The sequence below is a fragment of the Antennarius striatus genome, chromosome 18, assembly GCF_040054535.1.
Source record: "Antennarius striatus isolate MH-2024 chromosome 18, ASM4005453v1, whole genome shotgun sequence".
NCBI classification, from domain to species: domain Eukaryota; kingdom Metazoa; phylum Chordata; class Actinopteri; order Lophiiformes; family Antennariidae; genus Antennarius; species Antennarius striatus.
The window spans coordinates 2716909-2734625 of NC_090793.1; the positions used below are offsets into that span (position 1 = coordinate 2716909).

The window sequence follows — 17717 nt, forward strand, 5'->3', positions numbered from 1 at the left end:
ATCAGACCAATTATGGATTCATGTCAGAGAGAAATCCAGAGATCATTTGTGGATTCATGAATTCTAGATTCAAACCAACAAAGTTCTGGAATTTGAAAGAAAATCGTTGGTTCTGATTTTTCAGACAAAAAACAACAGCAAGACAAATAAATGATTTAATAGAATTTCATTCTCTTCAAAAGCTGAGTTTTAATTTACATTTTCTTCTCCTGTGCAGACGGACAGGTCCGGTTTCCGTTCTGGCGCTGGTCTGACCCGCTTCAGGGACCAGAACACGCCGGAAAAAGTAAAAGAGGCACAATGATGAAAAACCTACAGAGAAATGTGAGCTGAATAATAAAATTAAAGTCCTCTTTAACACTCGCGTCTCCATGGCAACAGAAAGATAAACATCAACTAATCAGGGTCCGCTTCGTCTCCTAGATTCCAGTCCGACGGTCGGAGACGGAGGCTACAACCAATCAGACGGCAGCTAGCGACGGTAGACGCCAAAGGCCACCAGGCTGAGGAAGATGGTGACCCCCACCAGCGACGCCGTGGCGGGGGCAGTGAAGAACTGCCGGTACTGGATCTGACAGTACCACAGCACGGACAGCATGAGCACCAGCAGGGGGACCATCAGGCTGCCCACGTTCAGGGCCACCTGCACCTGGTCGGCGGGCCGCGGCCCCCCCGCCGCGCCCCGGCCGGCGTGCTGGGAGATGTGGCAGTGAAGGACGCAGTTGTGGGCCAGGTTCAGGGAGGCCAGAGTCTGAGCGTCGTCCTGCAGGAGGTGACCCTGGTAGATCAGACGCACCTGCTCCTCCTGACCCGCGAAGTAGGTCCTGGAAGGGGACAGGTCAGAGGTCAGAGGTCAGGAGCAGCCGCTGCCGCACCAATCAGGAGACTTCACAGCGGGAAGTCTGGTCAGGGGAGGGGGGCATTTCAATACGAGAACAACCGGTAGAAGCAGGACCGGTACTGCTAGTGTGTCTGGTGCAGCTGTAAAGGTGTAGTACTGTGTAGGACTGTGTAGTACTGTGTAGGACTGTGTAGGACTGCGTAGTACTGTGTAGGACTGCGTAGTACTGTGTAGTAATGTGTAGGACTGTGTAGTAATGTGTAGTAATGTGTAGGACTGTGAAGTACTGTGAAGTACTGTGCGGTACTGTGTAGTATCATGTAGTACTGTGTAGTATTGTGTATTAATGTGCAGTACTATGTAGTATTGCGCAGTATTGTGTATTAATGTGTAGTACTGTGCAGTACTGGACAGTACTGTGTAGTGTTGTGTATTAATGTGCAGTACTGCACAGTACTGTGTAGTATTATGTATTAATTTGTAGTACTGTGCAGTACTGGACAGTACTGTATAGTATTGTGTATTAATGTGCAGTACTGTGTAGTATTGTGTATTAATGTGCAGTACTGTGTAGTATTGTGTATTAATGTGTAGTACTGTGCAGTACTGGACAGTACTGTGTAGTATTGTGTATTAATGTGCAGTACTGCGCAGTACTGTGTAGTATTGTGTATTAATGTGTAGCAATGTGCAGTGCTGTGTAGTATTGTGTATTAATGTGTAGCACTGTGCAGTACTGCGTAGTATTTACCGTTTGATGTACCCGATGGTGTCCTGCGGTTTGACCTGGGCCGTTCTTTCTGTGTCGTTGAGGAACTTTAACCTGACCACCATGTTCCTCTGAGAGGGCGGGGACTCTCCTTCTCCTCCTCCCCCCCCCCCTCTGCTCCTCAAGCCGTCTCTTCCTGCCGCTTCGACCCCCCCCTCCCCAGCCCCTCCCTCTTTGTCTCCCCGGACGGAGGCGTCTGAGGGCGGCGCCTCCGTCGGAGAGCCGTCGCTCACAGAGCTGGAGGGCGACGACGAATCGGTGGCATCGCTGGACGACGAGGGCGTGTCCTGATGGGCGGGGCTGCTCCTCAACGAGGGGGCGGGGCCTAGAGCGGAGGAGAAAAGGTGCTCTGGCGGCTCGGTGGTGCGGGTGGAGAGCCAGGCGAGCAGCACCACCAGGAGGAGGAGCAGCGTGCCGAACAGCAGAGTCACCTCGTCTCCTACGCCTTCGATCAGAGCCATCGCCCACGGCAACGCCCGCTGGGGTCAACACAGGTCACCTGCACACAGACGCACACAGGGCTTATTAATCAACACCTGACACGTGAGAAACTCCACCCACTTTAATGATGTCATCAGACACCAAAGTAATCCTAGTGGTGACAAACCTCCAGGTGCATCAAGGGAAATGTAGTAAACAGTTTTTGGACAACATCCGACTACAACAGATTTAACTACAGCCGTCTGCAGTATTTCTATTACCGTAACCTCGACAACACCGCTTTTACTACAACCACTTATTGACATGCTAGCTGACTAATCATCTCCAGCTGTCCATGTTGCTAAGCAACAGGAGCATCGCTTTGTGACGGAAAGGTGAAGATGGGATGGGCTCAGACCGCAACTGTGGAATATAAACATGTCAACACCTTGAGATCAGCCTTAGCGTCCACAGGTTTACATTAACATCATGTAAGACCTGACTTCATATCATATGTTAGTCCAACCGGAGCGACAATGAAGAGCTTCTTCTTTCGAGGACTATATCCATGACAACGGATCTGTACCGAGGGCAGGTCTGGGGTTAAAAATATAACAATAAATGAAGTTCAACCTCCTGAACTTGACTATTTCTTTTAAAAAGTTAATAAATGCTGACATCCGGGTTCGGGGTGAATAATACACTTGTTTTGAAGTAAGCAAAGTGCTTAATCCGCAGCCTGTGTTGCTAATACTCACACACATTACACCAGTGTCCTCGTGAGGACTTTGCACTGACTTACATCATCTTGGACGATTTAACCCAGAAAAGTTCAAATATATTTATTCTCACTCTATTCTATCAATAATTAATAGAATGTATGAAGGAGTTTAAAAAAAACACACAAAATAATACTGTAATACAGCCTTGTTTTAAACAGATCCTTAGAATAAGAACGTAGGGATCCTTGACATTAAGCTCTTCATGCGCCGCTGGTCCAGATTAAACCTTGACCCTAACCGGAGTTGAAATAACATTATGCCTTATTAGGTTTGATCTTTGGTCGCCTTGAATATCCTAAAAATACCTGTGTTCACACCAAAAAATGAAACTAGTAATGAAAACAAATGTTCTCATGAGATATTCTAACTAATCTGTGCTGATGGGTGAGATTACCTGTTGTATATTTACCTGCACAATTTCAATCATGTCTCAGTGACATCAGTTTGATTACCACAGATAAGAAAGATGGATTGATTAAATGACGACGATGATGATGATGATGATTGTGATGATGATGATGTCTACAGACGTAGTATTCTGGATATTTGTCGTCTTTGATGCCAAACAGACCATCAGTTACTTATTGTCCAACATAATCAGGAGCAAATGAACCCTGTTGATAAAGTAAAGTAGTCTGACGTATTCATCAGAGAGAAACGTGAACACATGAAAGCTGATCAACTGAATTATCGGAAATCACTGACAGATATTTGTTTCCTTGATGTCTCACATTCCATATTTCCTCAACCACCTCTGTTTTGGATTAAAAAATGGGACACGTGACCACAAAAACATCCAATCACGAAGCAGCGCTAGCCGCTTACGGTTTACGCTGATGTGCGGGAAGCCTTTTTACATATTAGCTTGTTTGATTTGAACATCAGCTGATCAGGTTCTGTTGTTGTCTGACTAGTTATGTGTGAAGACAGAGAACCGGAGACCCGGATCAGTGTTTACACAGCTATTAGAGAGCTTTCACTCTGCCTGCTTGCATCGGGACTCGGGTCTACTCCTCACTGGGGTCGCTACGAACCGCAACACGTCTGTTCTTGTTGGCTCCGGTTTTAGGATCCTCCGCAGCCCGACTGGCGCACCGGCGCAGCTGCGGCGCACCTGATCGGTTAGCCGACCGGCGGTCAGTTGCGGGGATAAAACCGCAGCTCCATTTTGACAGAATGTGCAAATTAGCAATTAAATCGGATTATTATTGTGCTAAAAGTCTGACATAACTCCCATCAGTGCTCCAAACTCACCACTGGATTGGAATCCAGCTAAGCTACATGCTAATCGTTGCCCGCGGCAGCTATCGGCTAACTAGTGAAACTACTATTAGCGTCAGAGTTTATGGAAGTGAAATAAAAATCAGAAACTTACTTTTTATCTTAGAAAACTCATATCAGAGAGCGTTAGCCTGCGGGCTAATCAGGCTAATCCGTAGTGACTGCTGCTCTCGACACTTCCTGCTGCTTCTCCTCCGTCTTCTTCGCTGGTTTTAGTTGGACTGACGCAGCATAGGCGGCTTTGCTGTTTCCTCTTCGCTGTCGAAACCAGCAAGTTTGACGCGCTGCTGCCCCCAGTGGTCAAATAGCGACACTGCTTGTTTAACGCTCCGTGCTTTGTTTTTGATTTCCCAGTTAATTTTAGGGATGTCTGCTGCTAATTTGGACTTCAATTATACATATTATACAGATCAATGATGCTTATTGAACGGAATAATCTATAACAAAATTTATGCAAACAATTAATCAATTAATTTTTTTCTAGTTCTTTCATCCAAAGAGCCGCAACGTGCAAAAAATCAGCTGGAATAATGTAACATGAACTATTTCTATTTAAATACAGAATCAAAACATCCATAAATAAAAAAAAATAGATAGGAAATTACTTAAATAACAGCGGCTCAAGAATAAAATCTACCGACATCGAATAAAATATTTTCATACTTTTATCTTATTCAAGCATGAAAACACACCGATGTCCAGTGACCTCAATGGGTCAATGGGAAAACCTGAACTATCCATAACCCACAAATGTCCCACTCCTCATCCTCACTCATAGTTATTCATTTTCAATCAGTTTAAGCAGTTCATGACTGCAATCATTGTAAAACCTAATTTAAATCAGAAAAAGGCCAGCTGTTAAATCAGACTACTGATCTCTGTAAACCAACCGGATCCCATTCCTGCACCGTCTCAGTGATTTCATTATAAAACCTAATTATACTCAACATGTTTACTTCTCCTAGTTTCCACTTTTGTCACAAACACGTTTGAACCCGTGTGGTCCGGTCTGTGTCCTGCTGTGATGACTTCCTGTGTTCTCGTTTCTTTGAGCGTGTCTGACCTCTGGGCCCCATTAACGGTAGGTTCTGTCTCTGCTGTAAACACTGAAAACTGGTCTGACAACCCTCATGAAAAAAATACAAGCATAAATTCAAGCTCTCTTGATTTTTTTTTTATTACATCAAGAGAATGAATATAGGAGGTCAGAATGTGTCAGATGCTCTTTAAGTTAATATCAATTCAAACATATTTTTGTATTTGTTTTCTAGATATTAAATCAACAATTTTGATTTAATTTTGTGTAACTGAACGGATGTGCAGGCATTTAATATAACTTAAGAAGTATAATTATATACTGTAATGAATTGATTTAAAGTAATCTATAATTTCAATTGATTATATTTCATGTTTAATCGTCGGATGATATTGAGCTATCTATTCTTCTCTCCTCCCAATTAGCCTGCGGGTGTCACGCATGCGCACTACGCATCCATTATCCAGCTGATCCCAGGGGAGTGTCAAGTTACAGGCAGTTACAGGAAAACTACAAGTTTCTACTTTCAAAGTAAAATCACTTTTTATTAACGCTGGAAAAAGATATTAAAATCCGTCAAATAAGGTGAAAATGTACGAATATAAAACGTAAACAGTAATAATAATAATTCCAAATTTGTGTAAATACTTTCATAGTGGGTAAGACCTCCTACATGTCCCTCATCCATTGCTATCTGTTGTTGCAGTTGTTTGGTATCCTCTTATTTTGAAATTCCCCACCGGGGTCACGTGGCTCTGAGTGTGGCTTTGACAGGAGGTCAGAGGAGGAGAGAAAGGAGGAATGAATCATCAGGAGGAGACGGACTGATCAGGTACAGAGGACATCTGATCTGATCTGAGGCCAGCAGCCTGCGACCACCACCCCCCTCACCCCCCCAGCCACGCTCGGCAGGTTCCCGATCGGATCCCAGAGGGACCCCCTCCGCTTCACTCGGGGTTATCCATCTGGTGTGAATGATGCCGGATCAGATCTCAGTGTGTGAGTTCCTGTCGGAGACCACCGAGGACTATAACTCCCCCACCACGTCCAGCTTCACCACCCGGCTGCAGAGCTGCAGGAACACCGTCAGCATCCTGGAAGAGGTAGGCTGCCTGCCTGCTCTCCGAACCCGACCTCCATCCCTCTTGTGTCCGTATGCTGGGCACCGCGATCCTCCGGTCAGAAAGATGGGAAACCCAGTTTGTTGAATCCGGTCTAAAAATCTGCTAATTTAACGTAATATATCACAACTCGGTCTATATTCAAACCACAATAATTATTAGTGTAAATTTGAATGAAAACACTACTGCTGAGAAATTCGGCATGTATATAAATATTTTTTTTAATCTAATGTAATCCTGAAGGTGGTACTTGCAGCCCTCTGCTTTACCTTCCGCAGTGTGTTTAGACGGAGTGGGATTGCGGAGAAATGAAGTAATCTGATGGTGAATGATGGGATAATCCGTGAAACGCGCGCGACCAGGTTGATAACACACACCCCGAAGTGAAGTGTGAACACAGTGTGAACAGACACGATTGAGTTCCGGTTTAATGTTTGTGTTTTATTATGCCAAAAATTCAATCATACCTAAAATTGCGGGTATTACGAATGGAGTCTGGTGGAAGGACAGGACGTCACCTTGAAGGCGCCGCGGGCTCCCGTTGAGCAGCAGCTGCAGTGGAGCTGCTGCGTTTATCGCGATGTGGTCGAGTGTCGCTGAGGCTGTCCGTCTGCAGCGTCACCTGTCGCGATTCATTTATTGATCAGGGAAATTATCAGTTATGATCAGACTGATGGAAGCAGAATATTTCTGCAGTGTGAAAACGAAAACGGCAGCACCTTTGAATATTATGATGTTTATGAGGTCAGGGGTCAAACATCTGATCTGATAAGCATAAACGAGTTTCTTATTATATACTGATAAATACATATTTATATGTTTTATATTCAAAAATAGTGACTAATTAACCCTTTATTAGCTATGATCTTTGAATAGGTTTCAGTTTTCACCTGTAAACAACATATAAACAGATATATTTGTAACATTAAGGTCTTCTTTTTTAAAATATATTTTTATTAACTTAAAGTTACTTTCTTGTAATACTAAAACCAGGTTTTAGGATACTAAGGGATAAATCTGTGTGTCTTCAGGCTCTGGATCAGGACCGCTCAGCTCTCCAGAAGGTGAAGAAGTCGGTGAAATCCATCTACAGTTCAGGACAAGGTACAAAAACACAACTATTATTCAACCAAGCAACTTCCTTCATGGGGGTGTGTTTAATATTCACACAGTCCAGGTTCGTACAGTGAAACGGGTTGGAATGAAGCAGTTATTGAACTATTATTAGCTGGTTTCGTCTTGAAAATTGTTGACGTTTCTGATGACGAGGAGGATTTTGTTGGTGATGTTTTTTGTCGCCGTGGTTGTCGGAGCAGAGCATGCTGGGAACCAGGAGAGCTTCAGTCAAGCTCTGGAGAGACTGGGAGGAAACAACTTTGAGCTGGGAGCGGCCTTCATGAAGTTCTCTTGTCTGGTGAAGGAACTCGCTGCTCTGCTGAAGAACCTGGTCAGTCAAACATGCTGCCGATCATCAGTCGATCAATGAACTGATCAATGCTTACTTTTTTCTTTTTCTTTTTTCAAATTAAGCAGCATTTATTATTAGTTTTCATATTTTAAATATTCAAATTTAATTATAAATTTTCTGTCTCCTTTTAGCTGCAGAGCTTAAGTCACAATGTCGTCTTCACGCTGGACTCCCTCTTAAAGGGAGATCTGAAAGGAATTAAAGGGGTGAGATTATTCTCAATTTGATTTCACGTCATTCAAGTCAGAAATTATTGCCTAATTTTAGTCATTATTTGTAATACTGCCTTATATTAGTTCTGATGTTATTTTTATATATATATATATCTTGTTTATTTTAATTCGAGAACCTTCAGAGCTGATTTTTGTCGGTTGATTCCGTTAAATTCTGAATTCATTTATTTTTTCAGGATCTGAAGAAGCCTTTCGATAAAGCCTGGAAAGATTACGAGACCAAGTTGTGAGTCTTTTTGACGAATTTCATAATTAAAAAAAAAAAAAAATTAAAAAAAAAAAAAAGGGTCTTAAAATGGAGCCCTGAGGGACGCCAGCAGAGCTCGAGGATTTTTTTCCTTCATCTTTTGTACCATACTGATTTAAAAACACCTGTTACCAAACAAATTCAAATGTTTTCTTTAGTTGTAAAGTAGAGAATTTCAAACTTAGCGTTAGCGTTGAATTCTACGGACACCCAAACGTTGGTTTTTCGCAGCACGAAAATCGAGAAAGAGAAGAGGGAGAACGCCAAACAACACGGGATGATCCGAACGGAGATCACGGGCGCTGAGATCGCCGAGGAGATGGAGAAAGAGCGGCGTCTGTTCCAGCTGCAGATGTGTGAGGTGCGTTGTGATTGGTTTCATCACGTCGTCTCTTAGCGCGATGTGATTTCCCGCCGCGGGTTTGATTGACAGCTGTGTGTGTTGCCACGTCCAACAGTACCTGATCAAAGTCAACGAGATCAAAACCAAGAAGGGAGTGGACCTGTTACAGAACCTCATCAAGTATTACCACGCTCAGTGCAAGTAAGACCAGTCGTGTGAATATGTGCTTTAAATATCGCATTTTATTTTGAAAAACTCCACTGACTTCCTGTCTCGTCTTCCTGCTTGCAGTTTTTTCCAGGATGGTTTGAAAACAGCCGACAAACTGAAGCAGTACATCGAAAAGCTGGCCGCCGACCTGTTCAACGTAAGTCTCCCGTGTTCTGTTGCCCGGTAACCAACGCGCGCCCCATCCCCCCCGGTGGTGGGGTTGCCGAGGCGACGGTCGTGACCTCTGCTGTCGCCGCAGATCAAACAGAGTCAGGACGAGGAGAAGAAGCAGCTGACGGCGCTCAGAGATCTCATCAAGAGCTCCTTACAGCTGGACCAGAGGGAGGTACAGCACCTGAGGGGAGGGGGCGGGGCTAACAGCTCACCTGTAAGGCGGAGCTCAGTGTGTGGCTGTTTGTCTGACAGTTTATCAAAAAGGCCAATTGATTTACCGGCTGGGTTTTCATGGATTGCTGGGATCTGTAATAACCGCTCGCAGTGATTGGCTGTGATACAACAGGGCGGGGTCCAGGGGGTGTGGCCTAATGTACCCATAAGTTATATTACAGGTAAATCTCGGCTTATGTCGTTAATCGGCTCCAGGAAACGCGACATAAGTTGAATTAACTTGTCTCCAGGCTAAACTTAACTTTATTTATGAATGTATTTTAATAATATTTAGTTAATATCAATCTATTTCAGGCTAACAATTAAATTTTATTTTTTAACATAGTACAGTTTTCAGCTCTTTTTCCTCATTGTGGGTTACGGGGGTTGCTACAGGCTCATAATATGATACTATATGCTTTTATTCTGATTTATCGTACAGTAACATAATGTTATTATAACAGTTTACTAGTGGTTTTAGATTTCCAGTATTTATGTCAGACGTAAAATGGAGAAAAATGATGTAAACTTGATGTTTATTACTTTAAATTGGCCTATAATCGATAACGACGTAAGCCATGGTTTACATGTACTGTAAAAATCATACCACCTCTGACGGCCTCACTCAGCTATTGACCTTTGACCTCTCTCCCTCTCTCTCACTCGCCCTCTCTGAATGAAGTCCAGGAGAGTAAGTCTGTAAATATTAAAGTAAAGCTGCATCTCCATTGTGTCTGCATGAAATCTGACGGCATGAAAAACGTGTTTCTACATCTGTGAGATCACTTCCTGCCCAAAATTCATCAACAAATGTATGTTTGGGAAATGCCCAATAATTCACTAACATGCTACACGTCTGAACAAACTGACGATGGATTTATACAGTAGGTGTGTTAGTGAGTTGTAGGACCTTTGCAAAATGTGTTTCTGAAAGTCATTTAAAGGAACTAGATATGCATATTGTGTATTGTTAATTTTTGTTGTTTCGTTGGTTGTACATTAGGGCTGCTGTAAACGATTATTTTGATAGTCGACTAATCAGATTATTTTTCCGATTAGTTGAGTAATGGGATCAAATGTAAAATATCCACCTGATGGCTCCATCATTAGTTTTCAGCTTCAAGTGTTTAAGGTGTATGGTAACTATAAATAAAGACAATTAAGATTATAGTTCTTTAAAATCTTTAATGAAATATGCTTGTAGCAACAGACGATAGTTTATCTATGTAAAATAAAGTGCAGACAGCTGAGTGACAGAAGGGAAAGACACAAAATTAAATACTTCAGGTACTTCAGTTTTTTCTTTCTTTAATTTGTCTTTGGCATCAAACATAACAATGAGGTTGGCAACGATAACTAAGGAATTATTATTTTTATTTATTTATTACTTAATTAATTTACTATTATTATTATTATTATTTATTATTATTATTATTATTATTATTATTATTATTATTATTATTATTATTATTATCATTACTAATAATAGTAATAATAACATTGTTATTATTATTATGACTATCATTATTAATATTATTGTTATTATTAGTATCATTATTATTGTTATTATTATTATTATTATTAATGTTATTATTATTATTATTAATTTTATTATTATTATTTTTTGTTATTATTATTCGGTAACATCGCTAATTTTTAACGTTTACAGCTTCATGAATAAGTTAGTCCTCTGTGTACGCTAATATTAGCAGCTAACTAGCCAGTTAGCTTAACGAGACGACGGTCCCTTTTCATTGTTGTCACGAGCCACAACGTGTTTCCTTTTCATGCACTCGTGCGTTGCATTTGTGCGTTTTGTAGAGAAATACAAAGATTTTTGAAGAAAACAGACACGTCTAGTTTTAATTTGGTCGTCAATGATTTTGATCGACTAATCGCGACTCGTCGGCTAATCGTGGCGGCCATAGCGTACGCAAAACCAGCGGTGACGCTGTGAAGGTTTTTGTCTCCACGTGTGTGTGTACGTTTGTGTGTTCACCAGGACTCCCAGAGCAAACAGGGCGGCTACAGCATGCACCAGCTGCAGGGCAACAAGGAGTTCGGCAGCGAGAAGCGAGGATACCTGTTGAAGAAAAGCGACGGGTGAGACAGAGAGGGGCAAAAAAAAAGAAAAATGGCCACCAGGGTGCGCTGTGTTAAACGTCACTGTGTGTTCTGTCCATTAGGTTGAGGAAGGTCTGGCAGCGGAGGAAGTGTTCAGTGAAAAGTGGATTCCTCACGATCTCTCATGCTACAGTAAGCACTAAATCTCCCATCATGCATTGCATCAGCCAGCTACAGCGCATTTGATGTGTGGAAACGACACGGTCGGTAAGACTGAAAGTCGATGAAGGACTCTGAACAGGAAGTGGTCCATCAGCCGGGCGGAGACAACGGGTCTGATGGTTGTGATGATGCCGGGTCACATGACTATAGATTCACAAGCTGGTCTGGTGTCAGGTTACAGCGGGTTCCTGACGTTTCTCTGACGACGTCGTTCTGTGCAGATATCTACTTCCTGTCCGTCCTGCACATTTTTTCCACATTTTAAAGACTTTTTTGTTGAATTAATTTTAACCTGTCTGTCTGTCTGTCTGTCTGTCTGTCTGTCTGTCTGTCTGTCTGTCAGTCTAACAGACAACCTGCTCGACTGAACCTCCTCACCTGTCAGGTGAAACCCAGCGCAGAAGACAAGAAATGCTTTGACCTCATCTCTCGTAAGTTTTTCTCATTGAACCAAAACTTTTCCGCACGGCATCTGAACGGCGTCTCAGAATTTTTTTCCCTTCCTCGTTTGCCCCGTTTGCCCCGTTTGCCTCGTTTGCCGTGCAGATAACCGGACGTACCACTTCCAGGCTGAAGACGAGGCAGAGTTTGTCAGGTGAGTCCTCCTTCCGCTCCCGTCCAACCCGAGAACGTTTTATTCTCCGCTGACGCGACGTCTGTGTGTGTTCCAGCTGGGTGTCGGTTCTCACTAACAGTAAGGAGGAGGCCCTGAACGTGGCGTTCCAGGGCGGAGGTCAGAGTTCAGGTGTGGAGGAAGAGGAGGAGCTCACCAAGAGCATCATCGACGAGGTGCTGCGGTTGCCTGGAAACAACAGCTGCTGCGACTGCGGAGCCACGGGTGTGTGTGTGTGTGTGTGTGTGTGTGTGTGTGTGTGTTTGTGTGTGTTCATTATGGTTTAGCCTGATGGTGGGAACTCAAGTCTGTTCAGGCTCATTCCTGGAATCGCGTTTGATTCTATCCATCTAACTAAAACGTGTGTGTGTGTGTGTGTGTGTGTGTGTGTGTGTGTGTGTGTGTGTGTGTGTGTGTGTGTGTTTGTGTGTGTGTGTGTGTGTGTGTGTGTGTTTAGATCCTCGCTGGATCTCCACAAACCTCGGCGTTCTGACCTGCATCGAGTGTTCCGGGATCCACAGAGAGATGGGGGTCCACGTGTCCAGAATCCAGAGTTTGGAACTGGACAAACTGGGAACCTCCGAACTTCTGGTAATCTGTTTTTTTCTGTCCAGTTTCTTCTCTGGTTTCTATTCCTCTCTTTTGACATCCCTTCTTTATTCCTACCAGCTTGCTAGGAATGTTGGGAACTGTAGTTTCAATGAGATCATGGAGGCCAACCTCCCATCTCTGTCCGTGAAGCCGACGGCCTCCAGCGACATGTGGGTCTCTCCTACTGGTTTTTTTATGAGCAAAAAAAAAAAATCGTCCCAAAAAAGATCCGAACACACCTGACGTTCACTCGTGGTTCTGTTGGCGCCAACAGGATGGCGAGGAAGGAGTTCATCAACGCCAAATACATGGAGCACAAATTCGTCCGGCGCACCGTCTCGGCAGGCGCCGGCTGTCTGGATGAGGTGGACGAAGCGGTGCAATCCAGAGACCTGCTGGCTGTAATCCAGCTGTTTGCTGAGGGGGTGGAGCTTCTGCAGCCCCTCCCCGAACCAGGAAAGGTTGGTCGAACGTTAACACTGTCGCGGAACATCTAGAGTTGGTCCAGACTGGGTCCAGACCTCGTAGGAGTTCCTTCGGTCAGGTTCTTAGACAGGTTCTGGGTCTTTTCAGTGAGATGTGTTTTTTGTGCAGGAAGCTGGAGAGACAGCTTTACATTATTGTGTGCGAACAGCTGATCAGTCGTCGCTCCCCCTGGTCGACTTCCTGGTCCAGAACAGGTAGAAACCACCTGATTCATACACTGATGATGAATCCATGACAACGCTTTAACTTTAATCCAGGATTGGACGGGTTGGAGTTGTTGGGTCACGGTGTTAGCAGTGCATCGATGGACCGTGTGTTGATGTGTGAGTGTGTTTGTGTGTGTGTGCGTGTGTGTGTGTGCGTGTGTGTACAGCGGGAACCTGGATGGACAGACGGAGGGGGGGAACACGGCTTTACATTACTGCTGTCTGTACAACAAACCTCAGTGTCTGAAGCTGCTGCTGCGAGGAAAACCTGACATCCATATAAGTAAGAATGTGCTAACAGGAAGCTAACAGGAAGCTAAGCTAGGCTAAGGTCGAAAGACTCAGATAATGGAGCAGTTTAAACTCAATCATCTTCGTCATTAAGGCGCTTGTGTCCTGTGTTTTCACAGCCAATCAGAATGGAGATACGGCGCTGGATATTGCCCGCAGGCTGAAGAACCCTCAGTGTGAGGACCCGGTAGGCAATCGACCAATCAGAGCGCACTAATTAACTTTGTTGTGATATAAAATATCAGGTTTAGCTTTTAACCTTGTAAAAAAGCCCCAAACCCGCTAAATTATTTTGAAAAAAGACATATTTTTATCAACCAATAGAAACGCAGACTTTACCTGTTTATAATTAATTATAAGTTACGTAAACAATGATAAAGAATGAAAAGAAACGCGAAAGTCATGAGAATACACGGGTTACGTCTTTACTCCACCAATGAGAACGAGATCCGGTCTCACTGATGTTGTATCCGTCCACCAACACGTGGTAGAGAACGAGATCCGGTCTCACTGATGTTGTATCCATCCGCTAACTAGCAGTGGTGTCCAAAAACACGGCTCGTATCTCAAAGAACTTGTTATCGAGCAGAGGTTCTACTTTATTTGTGTAATCCTGCTGGTAACAAATATTAAACAGTATTTTCTGCGTCTCCAAGTTGGTGGAGGCGATTTCTGGCAGGTTTAACCCTCACGTTCATGTGGAATATGACTGGAACCTCCGCCTGGATGAACTGGATGAGAGCGACGACGAGCTGGAGGAGCGGGTAACACTGAGCGAAACCGCAGACCAATGGATCCGTTGGGCTCGTTTTTGAACAGTTGCTGAGCCCGTTCTGTTCCGTCTCCCCTCAGCCCAGCCCGGTGAAGAAGGAACGCTCTCTCCGTCCTCAGAGCTTCTGTCCGACCTCCAGCGTCTCCTCACAGGAGAAGGTCTCTGTTCCCGCCTTCGTTCCTCCCCACAGGGACAAGCAGCGTCTCTCCTACGGGGCGTTCGCTAACCCGGTCTACAGCACCTCCTCTGAAATGCCTCCTTCTCCCGGACCAGACTCGTCGGGGCCCTCACCGGCCCCCAGGGGCCAGGGCAAAGGTAACGGATGTGAAGGTTTCAGGAGAATCTATTTCAGTCTTTAAGTGCATCAGACTGCTGATTGGTTCCCACCTTTAGGCGCTGCCGCTGCCCCCCCCACCTCCCTACCCCTCACCTCTCAGACCAGCGGAGGAGGAAGCTCCACCCTGAAGAAGAGACCGCCTCCTCCTCCCCCCGGACACAAGCGCACACTCTCCGACCCCCCCAGCCCAGTCCTGCAAGGACCTTCAGCTAAAGGTGAGGCTCAAGGTAACCTGGTAACGCTCAGTGGTCTGAGCCAATCAGAGATTTGAGGTCTGGTGGAACTGTCGCCACACAGGAAGTGAGTTCACCCCCCCACCAGGACACAGGACAAAGAAGTTGGAGGGAATCCAGCAGCAGAGGTAAACAAAAATACAGAGCAGAACAGTTCATAATGAATACAAGTAGATGATGACCATTGACCTTTCCCATGATCCTCCAGTACGACCTCAAGCAAGTCGACGCTGGGACCCAGAGTTCTACCCAAATTACCTCAGAAAGGTGAGACCAAATTCTTTCAGGTGAAGTTTCCTGCGTCCTCTTCTGGAATTTTCTGTATCATCATCATCATCATCATCATCATCATCATCATCATCATCTGTTTTCCTCCCAGTGGCTTTGAGGAAGATCGATAACGTCCACCTCCCCTCGGTGGACAAGCCCGTCCAGTCTCCAGACGTCCTCCACAAACTGTCCTCTTCTCAGCCTGAACCCCAGAAGTCTCCTCCCTTCATCGACGCCTCCCCCAAAGCCCCGCCCACCCCATCAGACTCCGCCCAGAGAGCCCCGCTGACTGACAAGCCCCAACTGTTTGACCTACCCCCAAAACCCCTTCTCAAAGACCTCCCGCCCAAACCCCAGATGGCAGACCTCCCGCCCAAGCCGCTTCTCAGCGACAGGCCTGGTCCTGCCCCCATCGCTATGGAGACACAGGAATCCAAGGCGGCAGTGGCCGAGAGTCAAGCGTGCGTCCAGCAGGGGGAGCTGTCACCTCGACCAGCGGCTGAAAACGTCGACGAGATGCCCGTCCCTCTGCCGCGAAAAATCAACTCCGTGAGCGTCCAACCAATATTTTTACAGCTCACGGTTGAAAGATGAGGAAACAAGAGATCACTTTGTGTTTTTTTATTGGTTTCTCCAGCTGAAGAACAAAATCCGGCGGGTGAAAACCATCTACGATTGTCAGGCAGACAATGACGACGAACTGACGTTTACGGAGGGAGAAGTCATCATTGTCACTGGAGAGGAGGACCAGGAGTGGTGGGTGGGTAGATATTCATCACTTTGGTTGTTATATTAGCCGCTGCTAAGATTTTACTAAATCTGGCCCAACGGGATTGGTTCAGTTTGTCTTGGGAAACCCGAACAACGGCAAATGTCAATTCAGCCGGTCGGTTCAGATGATTGACCATCTAGATGTTGTCTTTCCTCAGATTGGACACATCGAGGGACAGCCGGAGAGGAAAGGCGTCTTCCCCATGTCCTTTGTTCAAAGCCTTTGTGATTGACGGCCGCAGAGAGATGACCAGGAGGCAGCAGAGGCTCCGCCCACCTTCTGAGGTCACACGGGTGATTCAAGATAGACTTAGTTAGAGTTCTCAACTGCTGACCAGCAGGAAGAAACAAGCAATTCTAAGAAGTCACTATTGTAAATAGACTTAAATACTCTGCCTAACAGTGTTACCATAGCAACCCAGCATGCAGGCATGTCATATTAAAGGAGTCTACAGAGAAGGAAACACGCATGTAAACTGAAAGAGTTTGAGTTTTGTCAAATCTGAAGGATGAAGGGTTTTTTTTGCTGCCCCCTGCTGACCAAGCAGCTCATTGCACCACCAGCTGACATCGAAGCACAATAAAGAAAAGAAGCACAAGACGAACAAATGAAACGCTTGAAAGCACACACACACACTCAACTTCAGTTAATGTTCCTTCATTCCAGATTAATCAGAAAGATCTCAGCTGATGTAGCAGAATCTGAACTCCTAATCCGCACTGGGTTATTGGGAGCAGCGGGCCATCCCAGCTCACATTGGGCACCCTTGAGGTACACCTGGACAGGTTACCGCGAATAAGGCGTCGGTACACAATGGTGCGTTACACTCTGTGGTAACAAAAATGTAATTTCAGTTGTATGAAACAAGGTAAATATATTGCAACAGCTGTTTTTTAGTCCATACATTTCTAAATTCAATAGGTGGACTGAAACGCCGCCACCAAAACCCTAAAATGTTATGTTGTTTTTTGTCGTAAACAGTTCATGTATTTTTGTTTTCACCATCAAGAGTCAGAGAGTCCTGAAAATCTTCCATTCTGGTTTAGTGTGGTAAATAGTACGTTAGGGAATGTCACACATTTAGCTGTGTGTTGGCTAACACTAGCAAGAACACCAAGCTGATATCACCCGATATTAGTAGTATCTCCATTTAGGTGCGGTACCCTCGGAACACGCCAAAAACACTCAACAACTTTGGTTGGACTCATTCTGCGTTTACCACATCCCAGAATTCATTGCACACCATTTTTCCTCCAATGGGCAACAACTTAATGGACCTATTATTGCCACTGCTCATTATCTCCAGGTGTTTCTGTTGCTACGTGTCATGAAAAAAAAGTAAAAACAAGAAGAGCTCTTGACATATAAAGGAAATTCTCAGCATTCTCATGAAATTGTCTAACAAAGTTTTTCATGCAGGGATTCAACCTTTGGCTATAAACCCATGCTAGCAAGAGCTGCAGCTGCTTTCAAACATGTAGCACTCATTAGCTGGTAGATGCATTCCGTGTTCCACCAGCTGTCCAGGTTGGACAAGTTGTCCCGGATCGGCTTTGAAAGCGACCCAACACTCAGGCACCATCTTTGGGTAGAGAACGGTTGTGGTTATCTCTAACCAAATTCGGTCGATACCCTTAAAAGTAAAGACTTGGTGCCGACCCTAAAAGTCCACGCCGTGCATCCCGTGTCCTTCGACGGAATGTCCCTTCTTCTATCCTTCTA

The 17717-nt window shown here is 44.7% G+C and overlaps 2 protein-coding genes across 2 annotated transcripts; one reads left to right on the forward strand and one right to left on the reverse strand.

Moving 5' to 3' along the window:
• Window positions 1–142: 142 nt before the first annotated feature.
• Window positions 143–4310, reverse strand: tmub1 (transmembrane and ubiquitin-like domain containing 1). The gene is made up of 3 exons (XM_068340761.1): window positions 4188–4310; window positions 1593–2109; window positions 143–824 (listed from the first exon to the last, which is right to left on the reverse strand). The coding sequence occupies exons 2-3, from the start codon at window positions 2069–2071 to the stop codon at window positions 473–475; spliced, it is 831 nt and encodes a 276-aa protein (XP_068196862.1). The 5' UTR covers window positions 2072–2109; window positions 4188–4310; the 3' UTR covers window positions 143–472.
• Window positions 4311–5943: 1633 nt separating this feature from the next.
• Window positions 5944–16458, forward strand: asap1a (ArfGAP with SH3 domain, ankyrin repeat and PH domain 1a). Its single transcript, XM_068340249.1, has 29 exons — window positions 5944–6232; window positions 7282–7354; window positions 7567–7697; window positions 7850–7924; window positions 8128–8177; window positions 8430–8559; window positions 8657–8742; window positions 8833–8908; window positions 9011–9097; window positions 9821–9829; window positions 11141–11241; window positions 11325–11394; window positions 11768–11855; window positions 11971–12019; window positions 12096–12262; window positions 12495–12628; window positions 12707–12798; window positions 12903–13089; window positions 13223–13308; window positions 13488–13603; window positions 13731–13798; window positions 14268–14375; window positions 14464–14698; window positions 14777–14947; window positions 15018–15081; window positions 15162–15220; window positions 15333–15772; window positions 15861–15983; window positions 16153–16458. Exons 1-29 carry the CDS (start codon window positions 6104–6106, stop codon window positions 16225–16227), a joined length of 3279 nt encoding a protein of 1092 aa, XP_068196350.1. The 5' UTR covers window positions 5944–6103; the 3' UTR covers window positions 16228–16458.
• The last annotated feature ends 1259 nt before the right edge of the window (window positions 16459–17717 follow it).